At 46.6% G+C, this 22947-nt stretch overlaps 3 protein-coding genes across 4 annotated transcripts in view; 1 reads left to right on the forward strand and 2 right to left on the reverse strand.

Annotated features, from left to right (window-relative positions):
- Window positions 1–1552, forward strand: part of DLEC1 (DLEC1 cilia and flagella associated protein) — a 39540-nt gene extending 37988 nt beyond the window's left edge. Inside the window, exon 38 of the mRNA XM_075044570.1 lies at window positions 1300–1552. Within this exon, the coding sequence (XP_074900671.1) occupies window positions 1300–1414 (115 nt within the window). The 3' untranslated portion in view covers window positions 1415–1552. The remainder of the gene's footprint in view (window positions 1–1299) is intronic.
- Window positions 1553–1597: 45 nt separating this feature from the next.
- Window positions 1598–14651, reverse strand: ACAA1 (acetyl-CoA acyltransferase 1). Its single transcript, XM_075044557.1, has 12 exons — window positions 14439–14651; window positions 13361–13454; window positions 13011–13068; window positions 12099–12178; window positions 11600–11642; window positions 9272–9370; window positions 8770–8850; window positions 6695–6885; window positions 6416–6595; window positions 5568–5623; window positions 4617–4762; window positions 1598–3622 (listed from the first exon to the last, which is right to left on the reverse strand). Exons 1-12 carry the CDS (start codon window positions 14649–14651, stop codon window positions 3547–3549), a joined length of 1317 nt encoding a protein of 438 aa, XP_074900658.1. The 3' UTR covers window positions 1598–3546.
- A 112-nt stretch (window positions 14652–14763) lies between these two features.
- LOC142038778 (mitogen-activated protein kinase kinase kinase 3-like) overlaps window positions 14764–22947 on the reverse strand; it is an 84504-nt gene continuing 76320 nt past the window's right edge. For both annotated transcript variants that reach the window (XM_075044547.1, XM_075044536.1), the window contains exons 15-17: window positions 20345–20474; window positions 19554–19731; window positions 14764–18275 (exon numbers count right to left, since the gene is read on the reverse strand). In XM_075044547.1, coding sequence (XP_074900648.1) covers window positions 18047–18275; window positions 19554–19731; window positions 20345–20474 — 537 coding nt within the window. In that variant the 3' untranslated portion in view covers window positions 14764–18046. The remainder of the gene's footprint in view (window positions 18276–19553; window positions 19732–20344; window positions 20475–22947) is intronic.

The raw sequence follows: 22947 nt of genomic DNA on the forward strand, positions 1-22947 counted from the left end.
GACCTAAAGCCTTTAATTTCTTTGCTCTAATTAGGGAGCTGCAACTCCTGTAAGAAAATTCAGCTTCCCTTACAAATTATTTTCTTGGAAGTTGTTACACATGGTGGCAGACAGTTTAAGACAAGTCTATCCCAGTGATTTCAGAGAACTCTGAACACTGCTGACAGAAGTTTCAAGAACCAAACTACAGGTGACACAAGTTACTGTTGTAACTTCAATCTCCCTGGAACAGGCTGTGAGAGCTCCACCCCTGGAGCTACCGAAACCTCAAGTGGGACGAAGCCTTGAGCAGCTGCTCTAAGCTGTCCCCGCTCTGAGCAGCGTGGTCGACCAGAGACCTCCCCAGGGTCCCGACTGCCTAAATTTTTCTGGAGCACTTCTGAATATGCCTGAAGCACTTCTTTCTGTCTGACAACAGATACACTAATCAGCATGTCTGGAAGTACCAGAAAGCAAAAATGTTGCTGTATAGCAGCCAGCTCGTCTGTTCAGCTCCAGACAAAGAATTCCCAAAACAGCAGAGCTCAGGACCAGCATGGCATTAGTAAATAATTATATGCAAGGTGTGAGGTGATCTTAATAATTCACCTCTCTAAATCAGTGGTCTTCCTACAGGGGAATTTTGTATGAGAAGGAAAAAATAAAAGTTGTCTGGCAGAGCAGGCTTTTGCCTCAGGCCTTTACAACAGCTGTCTAGCAAAGACGTCCTTCAGATGAACAGTCAGTCTCGGTAGTGTTGGTAGTGTTGGGTAGCGTTCGCCTTAGGCAAATTACACTGCAAGACTTCCACCTAGTGCAAAACTACGCTTGCCATAAGCTTTTTGCTGTTGATTTACAACCTGGACTCCATTGACTGCCCCTCGTCCTAGGGGAGTTGACAGAAACTTTTCTGTTTCAAACTTTGTCACAGTGATGAGTTTTCACATCAAGGCAGCGCAGGCATTTGCTCCCAAACACTAGCCCCCCCCAGCAGACCTTCATTTTATTTAACTAAAATAGAATTTCACAAGTAGGAAGATACTCAAGTTCTTTCAAACATGAAGTTAATAATCCAATGTCTTTACTTCATGTACAGACTGGACCATTCTTCTCAAACATCCTATATGTAGCTGTGGGATGTAACACTATGAAGTGAGATTGCCACCCGCACACTTGACATAGTGCTTGTGACTAGGAACAGTTTATGCCTTAGGGAACCATTCTCCCCTCTTTCCTCCACAAAGTAACTAATCTCATCCTTAAACACAGAATTGTATCTAGCTGTATGTAACCGAACTGTCTTTTTGCTCTGCATTTTAGGAGTGACATTGAATATGAAACTATCGTGACCATTACTGGAATACTGGGAGAGAAGCCTTGCAAGCTACAGCTCAGGGGACGAGGAACATACGATGGAAAGTATGAAGACCTGTAATTTAAGCAAGACAATGTGGGACAAATGTCAAGGTAATGGGGTTGGATGCAGATGTGCCATCAGTTGAGCCTGTATTTCCATCTATGTCAGTTGTTTTAACATGGACTGGAATTTTAGCAGAATAAAATTTTAAAGTTATGAGGAAAAAAAGTTCATGGTACTGTAAAAAAAGTAGTCATAATCTCATTCTCTGCTATTGCTTTTATTGCTGTGATAAGCTTACCGTTACCTACAGAACCAGGCTCTGCAAAATAATCGGTTTTAAATTGCAAAGCTATGGTAACAGGCCAAAACCCTCTGCATATCACAGTATGCCTCAAATGACAATTAAAGACTGTTTGTACCTTAAAAAATAGCTTTTGTTTTGCCTTGTTTATTTGTTTGACATTAAAATGGACATTGACACATAACAAAGGCAAGAATTAGTGAATAGGCCAGAATCCCCCAGGCTGTTTTCTCAGCGCCTTACATGAAAAGGGGAAGAGCCAACTTTCCCTGGACTCCTTGGAAAATTACCAACCTGCATGTTTCATCATGCTTGGGTTTTGAGAGCATCCCCTTCAGCTACAGAGGGAGGAACCCTTCCTCCTTTCAATTCTTTCCCCCCACATGGTTCCCATTTACTCACACTTCTCTTGAAATGTTTTTAGTATTACTTTAGCTAAAGGTCACTGAAATTCCCACTTCTGAGCCTGTTAAGTTTTCCACTCCCGTCATATAAAAGGTTTTTGTTAAAGGCAGCATGTGTGGGGAGGAGGGGGCTGCAATCCACACTGAAGGAGAACAAAAGATGTGCAATAGCTGCCTTCTGCCTAGTTTAAAACAGGCTTGTACTAGCAATGAGAACTCATTTTATACACAGGACCCTCGAAGATGCTAATGCCCCTCTGCCCCCTCTATATAATTTAACTGGTTTTGCTCTAAAATATAGCACGTGTGATTGCCGAGTGAGGCAGGCTATAGAACAAGAATGAAAATATCTCTGTTATTTGAAGGTCATGATTAGCTAATCATCATAAAAAGAAAACAAATATATTGCAAAACCCCAATTGTATTATTAAGTGCAAATCAAGAGCCAGGACAAAGAACTCCAGTCTGTGTTACAAAATTAAACTTTGCTAACATGTCAAAGACGATGAGTACATTCCTTTTTCAAACTGTTAGCTCTGAGTTTCAGTGATCTTTCTGCTCATGAGAGAGAACAGGTAAGGGAGACTTCACAGATAAATACACATTTGTATTAGCACTGAAGTACAGAGATGTCACTGATGTTCACGTAAGTGCTTGCAGTAAGAGTAATGCTGAAATCTGTTTTATGTTAGGTAATTAAATATTATTGAGCATAAGCTTGTGCTCTAAGTTAAGAGTCACACAAGCTGATTATTAGAAATGTGTTGTAAAAGATGGAATGGCCGCTTTCGAACTCCTGCCTTCTAGCAGTTCAGCCGAACCTTTCTCTTCAGGCACTTCCTGTGTATATTACATTCTAGTTCTTCCACTTTCCCCCACTGGAGCCTTGAGAGCAGCTTGGTTAAAATCAGGAAGCTACAGCACATCCTCCAGCACAGGGACAATTTAAGACATAGCCAACTTACGACTTGGATAGGACAGACAGAATTGTAAAGGAAATGATGTTAAGTCTCTGCATGGCTTTCAAAAGAAGCTGTTCTAGACTTCTTGCAAGATGGTGAAATCTTTTAAGAAAACCCTGGAAAAGCCTTTACCTGTGCACTGATGTTTTTGTTTTAAGCGACCCTTTTAGACAATCTATGATACAAAAATACTGTACCATGAACTACTACTCTCTGGTAATATTCACAGAATAAAGGGATCGATTAAATTAGAAATATTCATTCATCATCACCACACAAGGGCCTGGAGTTGAACTTCAGCTGAACTAATTTCTCCTCTCATGTCAGGATGCTTTTTAACTCTGAAGCAAATGCCAGTTTTGCATTTTCCCACCTGCTTAGTAGATCTGTACGATTTATTCTACTTCGCCATTTGTGCCTCAAATTTGTAGATCTAGTCATGAATCCCTGAATCCAGTTGATTTCACAGTGCAAATCATTTCCTATTACTAGAGAAGGCAGAGAATTAGCTGTCCTGTTGTTTCGTCAGTACGCTGGAGTTTAGTTCCCTGGGTACTCAAATACTGCTGCAGCGCCCATGCCAGTTCCAATGCACATTGATACAACACCATATGCTCTGAAACGGAAGAACACATGGAATTAAGATGACAGATCAGTTTTAGATCATCTGGGGAAAAAAAGGAACACAATAAATTTGAGCTACCCACTGCTCTCCTGTGTCACCAAGAGATTCTAACTCTAGAGCAGGTCCCGGTGCCCTGGAGTTCTTGCAGGGTGGTGTTTGCAGAGCACGTGGACAGAGGTTTCTCTGCCTGCTTTCTGGAGAGTGTGCCAGAAGCAAGCTCCTCAGCCACCTGCCTCAGACATATGAGCAGCAAGCTCAAGCTAGAAGAACTCCTTTGATTCAGGTGGGCTGAGGAAGAAACTCTTCCTCTCCTGCCTCCTGCCACTGCCCTTCACAGGGCTTTGCTATGTAGAAGCTCAAGGTAAATTTGGGTAGTCAGATGATGTGCAGTTGGATTTGTGGAAAAACAGAATGGAAAGCCTGATTTCAGAGCAAGTTCTTCCACTTCGGTTTGAGGTGGTTTATTGTTACTGCTCAATTTGCTTGGCATTTAACAGCTCGCCACCACTGTTACTCTCCCCTCCGGGCCAGGGCACAGCTCTTCCTAAGATGCAAGTGCAGTGACACTCTATGTGCCAGCCCCAAAGGGAGCAGTGACAGAGCCAGCCAGCAGCACCTACCAGCTTTATTCCACACGTCAGGAAGAGCCCGAGCCCTGGGCAAAGAGCTGGGACCAGACTGTCACAAAGCTGGATGCAGCCCAGCCTTGCAGAGCCACCAGCTCTGACCACCGACTCGCTCCTCTAACGCTGCACGGCGGAGGTGTCTACCCCAGGGCCCTGCACCACCACGGACCAGGAGAGACCCCGCGTTCACGGGCAGCGAGACACGACACAGCCCTCCCTAAAGAGGGCCACTGGGAATTTGCATGCAAAGCTATCGAAGGGATGGAAAAAGCTTAACCCAAACTGATGGTTACCTCTGAGCCTAAGTTACTTACATACACATAAGGCATTAAGGCTAATTACTGTTCCTCAGTGCTCACCTTTTCCCTCTGCGCTTCAATTCATTGAGCAAAGTGACAACTTGACGAGCACCAGTACAGCCCAGTGGGTGCCCCAGTGCTATTGCTCCTCCCAGGGGGTTGACCTTCTCCATGGGAATGCCCAGCTTTTCAACACAGTACACAGCCTAGAAAGACAGAGGGAACAGTTTCATGGAGATGCTCTCGCCTCTGTTTATTCTCAGCTCTCCTGCAATAGAGAGCTAAGAGGACTGCGAAGACGATTGGTGATCTCGTCCACGAACAAAGAGAGCAAGCAAACCATCCTAGGCAGCTCTAGGGGCTTCAAAAGATTTGTGCTTAAAATGAATTTAGCTCAAACTACGTTTGTTATTACACAAACTTCACATCATTGTGTCAGCTGCTCTTAAAGTATGAAACAGTCAGCACTCGAAGGCCTGACTCCAGCTAGACCCTCTTTCCCAGGGGAAAGGAGTGGAACTACATTACTAATCCAAAGCACTCAGAAGTGAGCTAAGCCTATCAACTCCATCTCAAACTCAGCCCACTACTTCCTGACAGGCATGTCACAGATTTGTGGAAGACACAGTAGTGGAGTTTCTACCTTTCATTAAGGACCTCCAAATTAGTGAGTGCAACACATTCACACTGACACCACCCGATAACAAATGACAGCCCTTGTAAAACAGATTCTGCAAGTTGGTACGAGGATACAATAGTAAAGATTACATTCTTATTCAGTGGACATATTTTTCTCATTTTGTTTGGGTTTTTTTTAAAATATTAAGCTGTATAAGCAATGCCCTGCTTTTTTTTTTTTTTTTGAGGGAAAGGGAAAATAGCCTGCACATGTTATTAACATTTGGTTGAAGATATAATATGTGGAACAAGTCTGAATCTTAATTTGCAGAGAAAGCTGAAATATACTCAGCTACCAAGCAATGTAGCAACTCAGACAGGATGATCACTCACCTGGCTTGCAAAGGCTTCATTAATTTCATATATATCAATGTCACTTAGAGTCAGACCTATGGTTCAGAAAAGTCAGGATTTAAAAGGAGATATTTTCACATTATGACTATATCAAAGAGAATAATTCACTGACAGCCTCTCTTTATGAATCCTAGTTCTACTGCACTAATGACAAAAAGAGAGGAACCTTGGCTCCATGTGGGCTATCTACACCTATATGTGTGTTTATGTACAATGTCTAAAGACTGCAAAAATGTCACATTCATGGTATTGTGTCACTGAGTTTGCCAAGTTTCCTTAGATTAAATGTGATTTCTTTGCAGAGGGATTAAAGATTGAAGGGTATTTTGAGACTGAATGATAAAACTATAGCTGAGCTTGCAACCATAGCAATGATATGTGGACACAACAATAATCATCAGCTATAAAAGCTATTTAACCTGATGAATATGATAAGAACCCTGAGGAAAGCCTGTTCCACTGTTCAGATGCCAAAATTGTAAAGAAAAAAAACCCCAAAACAAACACAAAACCCACATGCTGGGTCATATTAAGGAAGAAAAAACAGCACTACGTGATCACTAAATCACTTGCCACATGTTAACTGCTTGTTGAGACCATGCGGGGATTTAATCCTGAGCTTCTCAAAGGCACATGAATGACAATTTATACATGAGTACAAGTAAACAGTATTACAATAATCCCAGCTGGAATCTCTCTTAAGGTTTTGAATTTAAGTTCACTGTTCCTATGGCTGATAGCTGCACATGCTAGAATAGTAGAATCTTAAATTTCAGTCCACAGAGTCTGATTTGCCAAACACTGTACAAATGACAAGGGGTTCTTACCTGCCTTCTCCACAGCTACAGGGATTGCGTAGGCTGGTCCTATACCCATAACATCGGGTGGGACTCCAACCACAGCAAAGGACCTGAGCACCCCCAGGACTGGGAGTCCCAGTTGTGCTGCTTTTGAGCGTTTTGCCAGGAGAACAGCAGCTGCTCCATCACTGACTTGGCTGGCATTACCTGTTGGAACAGATCTGTTAACACCTTTTTTGCCTAAACACATTCTATTACAAGGCAGGTAAACCAGAGGAACAACACAAATTTAACAACAGAGCTGACCTGCTGTAGTGCTACCATCCTCTTTGAAGGCAGGCTTCAGCTTTGCCAAACCTTCCAGGGTCGTGGAGGGCCTAATCCCTTCATCTTGGTGCACGGTGATTGTTTTTTGGTTGCCCTGATCATCTAGAACAGTGGTCTTCACTGGAACAATCTCAGTTTTAAACAGTCCCATCTGCTGCGCTTTTGCTGCCCTGTTAAGGAAGAGTATAAAAAGTTAAAATATTCTTTCTGGAGGTGAACTGCAAGGGAACTAACACCAAGGAAACCAGCTAGTAAGAGTATGAACTAAGGTGTGACTTCATATACAGGCACATCATCACTGAGTAGTGGATGGGAAGACAGGCGAATACTTATTTCCATTCATGGGAAGATAAACTTCTTGCCTCTACGTCACAGGAAATAAATCTCTAACATTATGGGCATTCTCCCCAAACCCAAGTCACAGGATCACACACTTCTGAGCAAGATCCCCGTTCTGTTCTCATCAACACCTTTGTGACTGACCACCAGCAGCCCACAGCATGAAGCTGTACTTGTCCAGTAGTACAGTCACATCACAACTGCAACAAAATAAATGAATCCTGATGTTCAAACATCAATTCTTATTTTTGAGTTTAAACAGGACAAGTGGGCTAAGCCTCTACATAACACTAATGATTTCTGACAAGTTAGGGAATGGCTAAAGTTTCACTCATTCCTGGCTTTGTCTTGAGGCAGACAAGTTGAGCTTCAGACCACAGACTTCAGGTATAATCTTCTGGCATTCAAATGTAACCTTTCAACCCTAAATGATTGCAATTTATGTTGCGTAGTTCAGTGTGACTTCACAGAAGGGTATCACTTAATTTAGCAGTAAAGGTGCAGCAAAGATAGGGTCTGGTCCCTGAGGCAGCAGCATTAGTAGTAGGGAACAACCAACATGACTGGACTGACAAAAGTAGACAGAATGCAATTAGCTAAATTATAATTAGCTCAGGACACACAGTTTTAATCTTTCATATCACCAAGGTGTTTAAAAGCCTTCACAGTAAAGCTGATATAGAAGATTTCCCTTCCAGCAGCAGAGCACCCTTTACAGGGAATACAAATTGGAGACTGAAAGCTTGTTTTACTCCCTCATCACTTTACGCTTTTACTAATAAAATGAAAATACTTAATACTCCCAGGTAAGCGAGAGTTGGAGCAAAGTGCTGAAGGACAGATCAGTAATTCTGCAGACATCCTGAGACCGAGGCCAGAAAATCACCCCTTTCCTCATGCGAGAGGCGAGGATCGCGTTCACATAGCCTTTTGCGTTATCAGTTCAATGTCAGTGAGAAAGGCTGGCATGCCAAGTTCCCTAAGAAGCAGAGCCAGAATTTAAAGGTTAACTGGCCTGTGCAGTGGCTTCCTGTATTAGATAAATAATTGGACCGGGGTGATGCTTAAACAGAGCCCTGAAAGTTAGTTTAACTCTTTGATGGCAGCAACTTTAACATATCACCTGCCACTGGACTGCCAGTACAGCCCCATGGATTCCAGGGGTCAGTTGACTTTGGCAGTGATTTAACCTAAGAGGAAGGTTATTAGAGGTAGAATTGGACTCACTTGGAGCCAAACACCTGCAGCGAATACAAGCCACTCTTCTCATAAACTCAGCAGTTCTCTAGAAACTGCTACATTTAAACATTCCCTCTTAGGAAAGGTTCCTTCTGCTGCCACTCCCGTGTTCAGTTTCAGATGATACTGGGCCAAAGCCACTATGAAAATACTGCACCATACATTCGTTTCACAAACCTCATGGAGGTTGTATCCTTTGGATGCTGAAAAATACAGGGGCACTCACTGCTCAAGGCTCACAAAATTAGTCACACAATCCCCAGTACAGCTCTGGACTCGGGTTTCATTATCACACAACCCGGGACATGCACTGATCTTCGCTCTGATCATCTCAAGCTTCTTTACTCACTATTAAGTTCCGGAAGGCAACACAAAGGCTGCACTTAACCACTCTTGGGAAGTAGCAATGCATTTTCCATCTGTATTTATTCCTTAACTAAAAGGTTTAAAAAAAAAAAAAAAAAAAAGGCATTTACTTCTGTTGGGAAGCCAAGGCAAAGGCATCTTGCTTCTTTCGGGAAACTCCAAACTTCTCTGCCACATTTTCTGAGGTTATTCTGGGGAAAATAAAATCACAGAATTAATCCAATGACACAGCTGATGGAGCTGCAGTTAGCTCCTACTAAGACAACACAAGGTACAAGCAGTGGCTTCAGTCTCAAAGCTAACTGCTGCCTTCTCAATCTAAAACTGCTTGGCAGAAGCAAATCCTGAATCAAATCTAGGACCAAAACAAGGTTCAAGTCCATTCTCCTTGCTCATTAAGCTGTTGAGCTTAAGACATACGACAAGGAAATCTTTCATCAGAGTCGCTGATCTCCCCCCCATTTCACGCAATTAATCTTCTACCACAACCAAGGAGGATGCGACACATACAGACCCAAGCTCACCACATTCAGATTGACTTGAAACAGTACTGTCACCGAAGAGACAGACCACCTAGAAAACCCTTGAACTTTGGGCAGAGGAAACACTTACCCCATAGGAATAAGGCAGTCTCGAGCTTTGCTGTTTTCCATCATACTGGAACTGATATCACCAGGGTTATTTGCACTTCTAAGGGACATCGTTTCCACGCTAAACACAAGACAAATTTGAATTTGCTACTGGAGCTTTCATACTATATTTCTGGTAATTGCTCACTTAAGACTGATCAAAACTCAAATATCTTGACAACATGCTTTCCTATCACCCTACAGAAATGCAGCTAATAATTAAGAACTGGCTGAGGCAGTAGCTCTTCAATCATCAATATAAGAATTACCATGAAAAGAAAACAGATTGTTGATTAAATTGATCCTTGTTTCACTAAGAACAGGATACCAATGTCAACAGTTAATTTCTTGTGTGTCCACAGCTAGGAAGGAATTGCTAATGATTCTGGCACTTTTGTCCTCAAACATAACGAGAAACCTAAGGTCCTAGGACTGGAATTTCCAGTGAGATTGTCAACAGCCATAAAAATGCCACTTACAGCTTAAGAACTGGTTGGCAGTATAATAAGAAAAGTATTAAGCAAACCATGATAAAGAGACTTCAGCGAGTTATGCCATTTGTATTTTGCAACATGAAGAATTTAAGACACGGATCCCAGAGGCTGCAGTCTTTGACCTACAAGTGAGTTAACCCATTGAAGATATCCAAATTTACTGCAGGAACACACAGCCATCACTTAAGATTAGTAAGCTTTTGTGAAGTTGGTCTAGACGATGAAACCTACAAGGGGAAGAGGGTTCGAATTCTACTCTGCACCACAGGAATACACTCATGAAGAGTAAATAACAAACCATTCATGGAGAACACAAGACAAGCAGAAAATAAGGTTTTTCACCAAGCAGCTTATCCTAAGTGCTATCAGGAATTTAAACTAACTCTAATATGGGACGCTGCATTACCTGACTTCAGCTACATCTACTCCCTGAAGGAAGGTATAGAATCAGGTTTTAAGTAAGAGCAAACCACAGCTACTGCGTTTTGTGTTGTCATCCAGTATCTCTCCACCTACAGAGTGGGTGAGTCCACTCAGGGGAAGAGCATGACTTGGGTTAAACTCAACTCACAACAGCTATTTGTAACTTACTGATTTTATTGTCTTCATGAAGGACCCTGCAGGGTAAAGGCCAGAAAACTTCTCACAATGAAACCCCAATGGCTTGCATACCCAAAGGTGCAAAGGCTGGATCCCAAACCCTTTGAGCCTTTTAGTACTTTTAAGCGTATCATTTCGGTGGACACTGCCAAGCAACTTCTTGAAATGAGTGTGTTAAAGTGAACGAGCGAAAAGTGTCATGTGTTCAAGTACAAGCTTTCCCTGTGAACACCAAGTGTTCTGCCTACATCAGAGGAACATGCCTGTCTTGCTGAGCTGTTTATTTTGCAGCAGTCTAAGAAGGGAAAGGCATTCTCAACATCAGATCTTGCTCAGCCAGGTACGTGCAGGTGGTGAGAAGTTGTAAATATAAACATTTTCCTAAGGACTACCAGATGACTGTGTGCAGTAATAATTCAAGAAAGACTCAGAGTTACCAAGGTAAAGAAAAATAGAAACCCAGTATTTTAGCCTCAGGATTACTCCATACTTTTTTTTAATTTGTTCTTCTGAAGTGAATGTATACGTGGTTACTAGTATTTCTCCAAAGCCAACCTAACATTTACATAATCCTCTAAAAAATAAACACTTATTACATTAGGACCGAAGCAAAGAACAGCACACCTGTCCACTGCAGAAGAACATCTCCTGTAAGTCTGTAGAACAGTTATTATCATGAGTAGAACATAAATTTCTTTATCTAAGACAGCTGGTAGTCTTCTAAGACACCAGTTAATTGGAGATTAGTTAAAAAGCTAATTATGGCAAGCTCTTTCAGACTGTCAGAGCTCTGCACACAAGTGGTACCCTACAGCAGGGCCAGAGGACCCTAATAAAACAGGCTTTTCGCATGCTTGTAAGAGATACACAGCCTCTTATTGCAACCCCAGCAGACACGTCACCAAGACCAAAACTTCAGGAGAATTAAAGGATTTTCAAGAATCCTCCCTCAGACCCTTTAAGATGACCCAATCTTCTGTGAAAGTACTCAGCAGCCTCTGGAAATACACAAATTTCATCTGGAGCCACCACTTAAATTCAGGTCCTAATTTTAGAGTTTATTCACCCATTTGTCAAGTGAGGACAGCATCTATTTCCTTGGTGGGGGACAGATCTGGCTGGAAGAGGTTTCTAATTCCTCACACAAGAGCTATTGCAGAGGGACAGAGTGCTACCTTCAGGACGCCTAAGCAAATACCGTAAAAAGACTTTCTTACCCACAGGCCAAGCCAATGTCATACGATCCATTTCGGATACCACCTGTAACAGCAGTGCACAAACATTCTTACTATCAATAGGAACAAAAGCATTTCCATTCCAGCTGTGGTTTCACGAACATCTGAGGCACCCACTACAGCCAAATGGGGCATTCCCTCTGCCCTACCACCTGCCAGAATGTGAACCAGGTCAAGGAGCTGATGGGGCTGAAGACTAACCATGACCTGACAGGCAAGCAGAGAGGACTGGAGGGACACTTCTGGAAGCTGCCTGATATGGAAGTGATGGTAGAACTTATGCTCAGAAAACAAGTTACTTCTCTAGGGGTAAACTCGGCCGCTCAAGGATATAAAAGTATTCAATGAACAACAAACTGAAAATTCCTAACAGCAGAAGACATTATTGCTATTTTTACTGCTCAGAGATTGGATGACAGGAGAAATGAGTACTTAGGGTGGGGCAGGCATCGACTCTGATCCAAGTGCCCATAACACTTACCAGCTATATTGATAATGGCCTGTAGCCCGGAGGAGCACTGTCGGTTCACACTCGAGCACGGCACTGTCTCTGGAATACCACTAGAAAATAAGGCAGTGTTGGCAAAAACTCAATGACAAAAAACACCCAACAATCCAAACCTCTAAAGAGAGCATTAAGCCACTTGATTAAATTTTAACCCTCAAGTTCAAGACAGATCCCTTTATGCATTTGTTGACCTATTTGGTCCTGCACCAAAAGAAAGCAAAGTTCATAGATAATTTCCACACTTGATCTGCGAGTGGCTCTGAGTGCTTCCCCACAGGTCTGTCTTTAGAAGGCCCTCTGTAAGCAGGGCCCTCTCGTGTGCCTACTTCCCGAGCTCTGATTGAGGCCAGAAATACTGAAAAGCTCTGCATTATCCACAATTACTGGTGGGCTCTGTCTGCATGTCTCCAAAGTGGTAGTCATACACTGATTTACAGAAGCAAACATCACTTGGCAACGGATGCTGACTGAAATATTTGGAAGCTGGGAGCCAGCTCAATATGAGCCATCAACCACCAACACTGGGAAGTGAACAGAAAGACTTGAGACAACTCGATGGTTTTGGGACCACACAGAGCAGAGAGAAGTGCAGCCCTGCAGTACAGAGAAGCTGCAGGTGCAGCTGGGAGCCCGCAAAACAAGATCTCCCGTTCAGAGGCTCAACACAGGCAGCACAAACAGATTAAATAGCCTCACCTCTGCCTCCCTGTCCCTTTGCCAACAGGATTCTCCCAACACTCAGTCAAAGTCTAATTTCTAGGCAAAAGGTGATTTGCTGTAACTTCCTAGGAGCGCATGAGCCTCATTACAACCTCTGACCCAGTGCTGCTCCATAGCCAAAGCCTGAGAAGAAGAGGAAGAACCTTGATCTGGTTGAGAGTTTACCTTAGAAACTGTGCAACTCTTGCAATCAAAGCGCCAGCTCCAGGCTGCAGCACATTTCCTGAGTGCAAAGATACGATTCCAGTCAATTGGTTGCATACCCCTCACTATTTGCTGCACACATCGAAGGGACGTTAACATCATCACGGCTTAGTACTGTCTGGCACCCAGATCAGAGCCCCACCACTCAACAGAACAGTCGTGAAGGACGCACTGATTTCATGAACCTAACGCTACGCGCTAACCCCTTCCAACCCCGGAACACTTGCAAGTATGGGACACCAGGAGCAGCCTATCCCAGAGAACTATCCCAGATCAGGAGTTTCAAGTTTGGGCAGAGGTTGTTCACTCACCCACACAGATGTCTCCCAGGACCTCAGGACGAAGACTGACATCTTGAAGGACAGCTGTCATAACAGCAGACAGCAGTTCATCGGGTGTAGTATCCTAAAAGCAGAGGGGATTAGCGCTACTCAATAAACACTGTTAACTGCCCTGTCAGCAGTTCACCCTCAGGTTACCTCAGAGGGCAAGTGTACAACACTTAAGCAGCTTTACTCCACTTCTCAGCTCACGATGGTTGTTGTTTTCCTACAAAAGCAGAATTACTCTGCATGTTTTTTTACCCCAGGTATCTTTCAAGCACTGTAACACCCACACCGCTTTCTTACCTAGCTCGGTTTTATATGAGCACGCTTTGTAGGGCCTTCAAAACCAAACAACTACGGTGAGTTACGTGACAAGACTTAGATTGTAGAACCCCTCGGTTTACTTTGTGAGAGAAACAAAGGTGACCCCTCAGCTGGTGGGAAGCACCGCCGGCGTGACGAGACCTATTTTGAAGGATGACGAGCGACACGCATCCTTTGGGGCCATCCTGGCACCATGCTCTCGCCTCGGTCAGAGCCCCAGGACTCACCCAGCGAGGAAAAGGGCCGCTCCAGGAGAAGGAGAAGGGCGGCAGGTCCATCCACCCGCCATCGGTACCCCAGCGAGCCGTGCAGGCGAGGGAGATGCCGCTTCTCCAAGCGGTTGCTCTGCTCGACCGCAGCAGGTAAAAGCAGCGTGGTAGAGACCTACCTCAGGCTTTAAGGGGAGCCGGGAAACTCGTTGGTACACTGACTGAATTTTTTTGGGGGGGATGCCAAGTGGTCCTACCACACATCCCCCCTCCCGGCGTTAAAAACGTGAGGAAACGTTGTCTTTTAGACCGCTCCAGAGCCCCGCTCCTGGGCCGCGGCTGAGGGGCAGCGAGCAGGCGGGGGTCCCCAACTCCCTGTGAGGGGGCTCAGCGCCTGTGGTGGGCCTCAATGCCTGGGGGGGGGCTCAGGAGGGCCCAGCCCCCGAGGTGGGGAGGCGGGCAGGGAGGCCGCAGTACCGCCGGGAGGGCGAACAGGCGGGCAGGACCCCCCTCACAGCCCCGGGCCGTACCTTGAAGCCGCCGCGCTTGGCGCGGCCGATGGCGGTCCTCCGCCCGTGCACCACCACCACCTCGTCGGGGCTGGCGACCCGCGACGAGACCCCGGCCCGGCTTCCGCAGGGTGCGGCTCGAACGCCGGTCCTGGTCCCCGGGGGGGAACCGGCGAGGTGCCCCAGCACCAGCTGCACCCGCCGCGCCGCCCCGCCGGACGGCGCCGCCGCCATCTTGTCGTCTCCGACGCCGCCGGGGGTGTGGGCGTGGGCGCGGCGGGACTCGGCCCCTCGTTTGCATAGTCCCGCCCCCGCCCCATGGCCCCGCCCCCCAGGCTTCACCCAGGGTTCGGCTCCCTGCATGGAGGGGGGCAATGATAAATTAAAATAAAGACGCGAAACAAACAAACAAACAAAAAAAAAAAAAAACAACGAAAGGAACAACTGATTAAAGATAAATAAAGGAATATTAAAATAGATGGATTTAAAATAAATAAGTTGATAAACAAAAATAAACAAAAAAACAATAAAGGAAAGGGGGGAAAGGGCAGAAAGGGGGGAAAAGAAAGGTAAAGAAAGAGCAAAAAAAAATAAAGACGAAAGAGCAATAAAGCAAAGAAGAAAAACAAAGGAAATATTTTAAAATAAAAATAAATTAGTGAAAAAAATAAAATTAAATAACTTTAAAAGGAATATAAAACCCCATGCATTTGGAGCATTTGAACAAAGCGGGACGCCAGGACAAAGGGACACGCAGAGCCGCAGGGTCCGAGAACTGCACAGATTCATTATTTCAAGCAGACCCCACCAACCATCAGCTCCACCCCTGCCTTGTCACCCCCCACCCAGCCCCACTGCCACCCGGGATGGTCATGGTCACGCCAGGCAGCCCCACTAGGAAAGGACTATACTGGTGTGCAGGGGACAGGCGATGTCGCCCTCCAGCCTCCCCCACCAGAGAAAATCATTTCTCGATGGATACGTGATGATGCGGCGCACAGGGAAAGCCACCGGGCCAGCTACAGGCAAAATAAAATAAAATTAAAAAACAAAACAAAACAACCAAAAACCAACTTTACATGGCATAATATTACATTCTCTTTTCCTAGTTTCATTCTGTACATCAGAACACTGCGAGGGTTTTAAAAAATAAAAAGGCAAAGGCACCTGAGGAGTGAGTCGCACACACACACGTGCACACACACGTGTGCGCACACACACACACGTACACCCGAGCCGCATCCATCCACGGGAGGATTTGGGTGGTTTGAGGGCCCTGGGAGCATTTCGGGGCAGCCCAGACCCGGAGTGGCCGGGAACCCCCTTTTGCTCTCAAAGCTTTGGAAAGAAGGAAAACACCCACCCATCACTGAAGGGCTGAGAAAATCAAAACCAAACAGATTCAATGAAATAGGAGAAAACAGCTTAAAAATGGGTTTGGGTTTTGTTTTGGTTTTTTTTTTAGCTTTGGTGAAAACACACTTTGTCACCCTCTTCTGACAAAACCCTTCCCAGCCAACACCGATCGTTTTTTTTTTCTTGTATTTTTTTCCATCCATCCCATATTACTGAACAGATTGATGGATTTGGTCCTATTCACAGAATAAAATTCTTCATTCCCCCCTCAGAGAAAGGAGACGACTTTAACCCCCCTCCCTGAGAAGGGCTGCCCATCACTGCTGTGGTCGACTGGCACAAACCCCTGGTGCTGTCCCGCCGCAGCCCCCCGGCTTCACTGGAGCCCAGCCTGGGTAATAACTGGCCTTTGCAGCTTTGCAGGCAAATTTATAGGGAATCCTTTTAGCTATTTCTTCTAATTTGCCCTAACGCTACCAGTGTTGTTGTTTTTTTGTTTTTTTTTTTAAACTGAAATAACTTGAATTTTTGCTTCTCTTTTCAGAGGTGTGGACAAGGAAACGCTCCCACCGCCACACCCGTGGTGCAAAGTCTTGATCTCTTTCACGCGGAAGAATTCAAGGATGTGTGAAGTCACACGAACAACCAATTTCTCAATTTCCTCTTCAGTCCCAGCAACACTTTTCATTTTCAATTAAAAACAATATTAAAATAAACCTGTGTTTGACACACTGGCCTGAAGACAGCAACCTCCCAGGAACTGCTTATTTAACCCCTTGCTGAGCCGGGTGGAAATAGCTAATGCAGCAGTGAAGGGAGAGGTGGGATGGTGCAATTAATTTGTCCACAACAACCAAGATCTGAATAATTAATTAGCTTCCAGGGACTCTGTGCGTGCTCCCTGCCCAGGTTTTCCAGCAGGGCAGAGCTGGTCAAAGAAGCTGTAGCCCAACTCTGCTTTCAACTGGCTCATTTTGTCCTACAATTTCAAATATACTGCGGGAAGAAATCTGCTCCCAGCTGCCCTCGACGGACGCAGCTCTGCTCTCCCGGTCTGAGGCTTCATGGTCCTGCAGCTGCTCCCTCGGGCACCCCCACGGAGGTGATGTCCCCCTTCCCTGCACCCGGGGCTGGTCCCACGAGGCATGGAGGAGAAGGCACCCAGCCCTCGGCAGCCCAGATCCACAGGCACCGGTCCTCTCTGCCTAATTTTAGGCTCCCGCTTGGGTTTTACGGAGACCCACTGGGATCCTCCTGCAGCTCCGCTTCCAAGACGCGTCGCCGTTCCTCCAGCCCCAGCGTAGTGGTGTGGGCACAGGTTAGTGGGGCTATGGCTCTACGGCGAGCCGCCCTCGCCAAGATCCCCTCCAGTTCCCACCCGAACCTTGACGGTTCCCAGCACGAACTGGCTGGTGCTCAGCCCTGCCCACCGCAGGCATTGACAGCATTTAACCATCCTTCTGCACGGCCCGTGGCAGAGGTCCCAGGCATCCGTCCGTGGGTGTACCCCACAGAGACCTCCTGCACCCCGAAAAGACCCCCTTCTTCCAAGACTCGCACACACACGCGTGCACACACACACACACACACGCACAAAGGCAAAGTCAACACGGCTGCTGCATCATCGCACCCGACTCCGTGTTTTGTGCCGAGTCGAGCATCACTCCTTGATTGTAACCGCTTAAGGCACAGAACAGTATTAAACGCTGCCCCGCTGGAGACTCTGGCTGGTCCCACGACCTCCAGGAGGGTTCAGTCCCCTTGTGAATGGAGACACCCAGGTCACCCCGACTCTGTGGTCTGAGGATCATCTCCTCTGGCTTGGCCGAAGCCCCCGTCTGTTCCCCTGCGAAAGGTGGTGATCGCCACTGAGCATCTTATTCCTCCGCCAGTCCCGGGGATGCTGCCAGCGTCACTGTTGTGCTGGAGGGGGACAGATCCCATTTGCTGCACTTTCCCCAAGAGGTAAGTAACACGGCAAGGGGAGACAACCCCGGTATCGCTGGCAGCAAGGAGGTTACTTGGTCCGAGGCCAGCACCCGCACAGTCTGGGAAAATCCCTTGCTCCGAATTCCGGGCGCCAACAGTCCCGAGCGCAGCTGGGAAATCCAACAATGTGGCGGGTGCCGAGCCAGCAACGAGCAAGACGGGGTCTGCGGCGGCCACTGCCAGGACAGCCCAGGGCAGAGGTCTGAACCGCAGAGCGCAAAAGGCCGCGGGTCTGGCGGCCGCCCCCCTCCCGCCGGCGTTTCCCCATCCCCGCTGCCAGGGGCTCAGAGCCCGCAGTTGACGAAGGGGTGTCTCAGCAGGTCCTCGGCCGTTGGCCTCCGCTTCTCCTCCACAAAGATCTGCTTGAGGAAGTTGCGACAGGAGTTTGAGACGCCGTCAGGGAGCTGGGGGTTGGTGGGCTGGGTGGCGATTTTAAAAATAGCCGCCATGGCTTCAAACTCTGCCCACGGTGGCTTCTCCGTTAACATCTCCACCACGGTGCAGGCCACGCTCCTGCAACAACGCCAAGCACACAGGGGTGAGACAGCGGGTAAGGGACTGGAGTGGCGGCTGTGCATTTGAAGTCTAATGGGCTCTAGGATTGCGCCTGCCTGAACGGACCGCGCAGGGAGCAAACCCACACCAGAGATGGGCGCACGTCTCTGGTATGTTTGGCCCCCTGAAGCTCACTCTTCACACGGGTCCTTGGCGCTGGGCTCTCCACTCCCACGAGCTGGAGTGAACTTGCAAGCCTCGCCCTAAAGCTGGTGGCTTTTCTGGCTACGCTAACTGGCAGATATTAAGTTTCATGAAAGCGTGTGAGGGACCTTATTGGTCCCTGAAGGGAAACTCAGGCACAAGTTTAGACACCAGAGTTTCAGCAATAGCATGTAGTTCCCCAGGAAGCTGAGCCAGATTGAACCACGTTTGCCTACATCCAATTTCATCTCCGACGTGCATCTGAGAAGGAACATGTCAGATGAACAGCAAAGAGCCTGAGAGGTTTCCCTGTGCTTGCTGAGGAGTCCTCATCTCAGCAGGGACCTTCTCTGCCACCTCCATTCATAGTTGCTCCTAAAAAACTGAACCACATTTCCCTCTCATCAGCCAGAGCAGGTGGTGCAGGGTACATGGCTGCGGGCTAAGGACTCCCTAGGTTCCCCCCCCAAGCAGGGCTCTGTTGGAGGGACTAGTTTTTGTTGACCCTACTTGCTTGTGCACCCAACGGAAAGCATACTGCGAAGACAGTACTTCCTCCTCGTTGGGAGGATTAGTAGTGTTATCTCAACTCTTTCAGGCTCCAGCTGACATCCTCCACAAATCAAAACATTCACAATCAGCCAGTGATTTTGGTTGTCTTCATGCCTGAGCCGTATGCAAACATCTAGCAGCAGATTTTGAGAGGCCACACAAGATCCCCCTGAGCCTCCGAGCAGAGTTTAGCTAACCTCAAATCAGGGCCACCAAAACTCAACAGCTCTTTTAGCAAACTTTGTTATCAACCTGCTTTCCAGTACTGAAGAGCAGCTTACGGGGATGAGCTGCACATGACCCTCACACATGATAAGAGCTTCCAAAAGCAAGCTGTGATTCTGAGTGCTCCTGTTTTGGGCCCTTCAGCTACAACACACTCCCTCTGGATATCTGCATAGTTGATCCTAATAGTTAGCTCCTACTTCCATCCTTTGCACTGCTCCGTCTTCCAACTACTAGCTGTTGCTCCCATTACAACTTCCCAATGGGATTGTTCAGTTTAAGCGGCTGTGGTGGGGTTTCTACTGTATTCCTTACCACACATCAGCTTTCCTTCCGTAGCCCTCTCCACTGATAACTTCTGGGCTCATCCAGTATGGTGTTCCCGTGACAGATTTAATCCCAGTCCCAGACATGCAGATGGTCTGGATGCGTTTGCTGGCCCCAAAATCTCCAAGTTTCACATTTCCAGCAGAATCTCTCAAAATATTGGCACCTGGGGTGAAAAGCAAAAACAAAAACCCCAAGAGATGAAGCAGTAACCTGAATCGAAGTGGCTACAGCGAGGAGAGCGGGAAGGGCATGGGCAAAGAGTCGGACATGAGGGAGCCCAAAGGGCCTTGTGGGGGTTGGACTCAGCATTATGTAAAACCCCTTTCTCCTAAGGCAGCTGCTCTCCCTAAGGGTTGACTCCCACCGGCATCTCCTCACTCAGCAGGTCTTCCAAAAGTGAGCAGTGAATGGGAGATGACAGATCATCCTCCCTCGCCACAGACAGCAGAACAGAGCCTCAGATCTCTCTGAATGCCAGGGACTCTCAGTTCTTGGGTATGTTACAACCAGGTTTTTAGATGTGTAAGGGCAGTTAACAATAATCCCTTTCAAGAATACTTAATCTGGGCTTCCCAAGCAGAAAAACAGCACAAGATTTTGGTTTCAGCTGCTTGTTCAAGATTCTCATGGTTCAAGCTGGTGAAGGCCAGGGACAAAAATACTTTAAATACCAGATCCCAGCACTATGTTTTGCACAAGAATTTATATCAGGACGGGAGGAGGTTGGGCTGAACAAATGCAAGCAAGCAAGAAGGTTCTCTGTATTATCTATTCACCTTTAATGTCCCTGTGGACAATCATATTGCTGTGTAAGTAGAAGACTCCCTGCAGGATCTGCCTGGTGTACTTCCGTGTGACGTTCTCGGTCAGAGCACCGTAAGCTTTTAGCTGGTCCTTTATTGAGCCCTGTTGCAAAGAAACAACACGCACCAACCGTAAGGACCAGCAGAACCATCATGTCACAGTGACTTTTTAAACTTTCCTGACCACTCTACCTTCCAGCTCAAAAACCCCCATGCTGCTGTAGAAACAGCAAGATAAAAATCCACTAAGTGCCGAATGGAGCAAAGACTTGTCCTCAGTGTCCCAGATCCCCATGGAGAAAAAGGTACGGTCTCTGGCCTGCATCAGTGCTACCTTCTGCCAACATTACAGATCTTTTTCCCCCTCTAGTGGCTGGATGTCACCAATAGCTCATGGAGAAGGACTAAACTGATGAGGAGTTGCAACTCAAGTGAGAGGATCAACTCGACTAGCTCTTCAGGGCCAAGGTGATGAGTCAGGCTTCACTGAAGCTTCCTCCCACAACTTCTCACAGCAAGGAGCACCCACTGCCATGAGGCAGACAGACAGACTCTTGAGGGACATGTTCAGCCCCACATGGGACTGCTTCAACAAGACGACCCAGGGTAGACAATTTGCAAGTACCTGAATTTCTGGCCCAGGCATGCAGGCTCCTACTGGTTTGATTTTATTGATCAAAGGGGAAAGGAAGCAGGGGTGCAGACATCTATCATCTGCAAGAGGTTGACCCCCTTGGTTTTAGCTATATTTTCTGTCCACTTGGAAATGGGATGTCCCTCACTGTGCCAGAGCTGGGTTTTAGCAGGGATGAACCAAAGGCAGATTTGGGGTTCAGAGAGGTCACACCCAGCTTTACCTCCAGTATTCAGATTAGCTGGAAAGCAGGAGGGGAAACTCATCCTGTTTCTGCCTGTCCTGCAGCTCTGGGGTTGATCCAAGATTGCCATAGTCCTTCTGTTCTGGAAACAGAGGGCTGTTCTGCTCCAAGTCACTCACTCAAGCTGTGTCAGCTTTTCCACATCCACCCACCTCTGCTGTTGCTCTGCCCAGCTACTGCTTTGGCCTTCTTTTGAGGCTGGTGGTGATCCTATGGATGGGCCTCTCCATTTCCTTTCACACTGCTGCTGAAGTAGCCTGAGATGCTCTGAAATTACCCCCTCATAGAACTTGTATGCAGGGTATGTTTCCTCACCCACAACCAAACAGCCTTTCCTAACCTGGCCTCCCTCACCCTGATGGGGGGGACATCAAACAAGAAGGGGAAACGGGGTCTTCAAGGCCTGTGGTCAAATAAACCATTCTGTTTTCCAAGCATAAATTTAAAAAAATAGTTTATGGGCAGGGCAGCACAGAGAAGACAGAATCAGCCTTTGAATGGGGGCAATCGTAAGAATACCAGGCTAATGGTGCACCCAAGCTTGACCCTATGAAAATTTTGCCAAGTTGGCTGTGTTAAATCAGAAGCTTGGCCAGACCCAGCATTGCAGAGCTGCTGCCCTGCAAGGTTTGGGAACTCATTCACTTCCACTGGCCTTGGAAACAAAAGCCCTGAGCTGCTTTTGTGAAATGAGCCGTTGTTGCAGCACGGAAGTCAATCTGTATTTGGTCAGAGCTCTGGTTTATCATTAAAAAAAACAAATATTCAACTTCCAGCCCTGCTGGACACTGCCCCAGTATCAAATGTTGGTTTCCTGACTGCTAACAAACATCGGCACGCTGCAGAATAAGCGGCAAGGAGACTGCTGAAACTCCTGGAGTTTACTCCTCTGGGTCCATGCCTCCTGGTAAGGCCTGAAAGTGAGATGCCTGCCTACAGGGAGAGAGGGAGGACAGGGCTTGGGAGGGACTCAAATGCATGGAAGTCCACCTGATTACTCATGTGCAAGATGCATTAGGAGAGCTTCTAGCACGTTTACTAATAACCAAAATTATTTGCGACCAGATGACTTAATAGTCCCTTCTGACCTTACAAATTCTGTATGAACAAGGGTTTATTCTCCTACACTCTGGGGAATGAATCCAACTGGACAGGCAGGATTTAGGAGAACAGATCCTCTGGCAAATAGAGTTATGCTAGTTTATACCAACCAATGACTTCGCCTAGATAGCTGATGTAATTCACATGCTCGCAAACAGAGAAAGAGATGTTCAGCTAACCTGCCTACATTCTCAGCCCCTTCTTAGACTCTCTCAAAGCTTTCTGATCTTCTTTTTCCCCAGGGCTATCTCATCCTACATCAGCAAAGTCACAAACTGAAGCCACTCCTGCACAAGAGGATAATGCTACCAAGAAAAAGTTCTGTCCTGAACAAGAGAAGACTTACAAGTGAGTAACACTGTTTTTAATACACACGTGCTGAAAGCCATAAATAATTGGTGACAGCTGTGGGTGGACAGTTGTACTATTAGCTTTTCCTGCAGGGATTTGCAATAAATACTTAAGGATGGGCTCAGGCCACAGTGTTTGGAGCCAGATCTGGATCATGTCCCACATTCACCAAGTTCAGATTCCAGACTGTGAACACACCCTGCTCCAGGATTCAAACCTAAAACCTGCCTTCAAGGCTTTTGATTT

The sequence above is a fragment of the Buteo buteo genome, chromosome 2 (genome assembly GCF_964188355.1).
Source record: "Buteo buteo chromosome 2, bButBut1.hap1.1, whole genome shotgun sequence".
NCBI classification, from domain to species: Eukaryota; Metazoa; Chordata; class Aves; order Accipitriformes; family Accipitridae; genus Buteo; species Buteo buteo.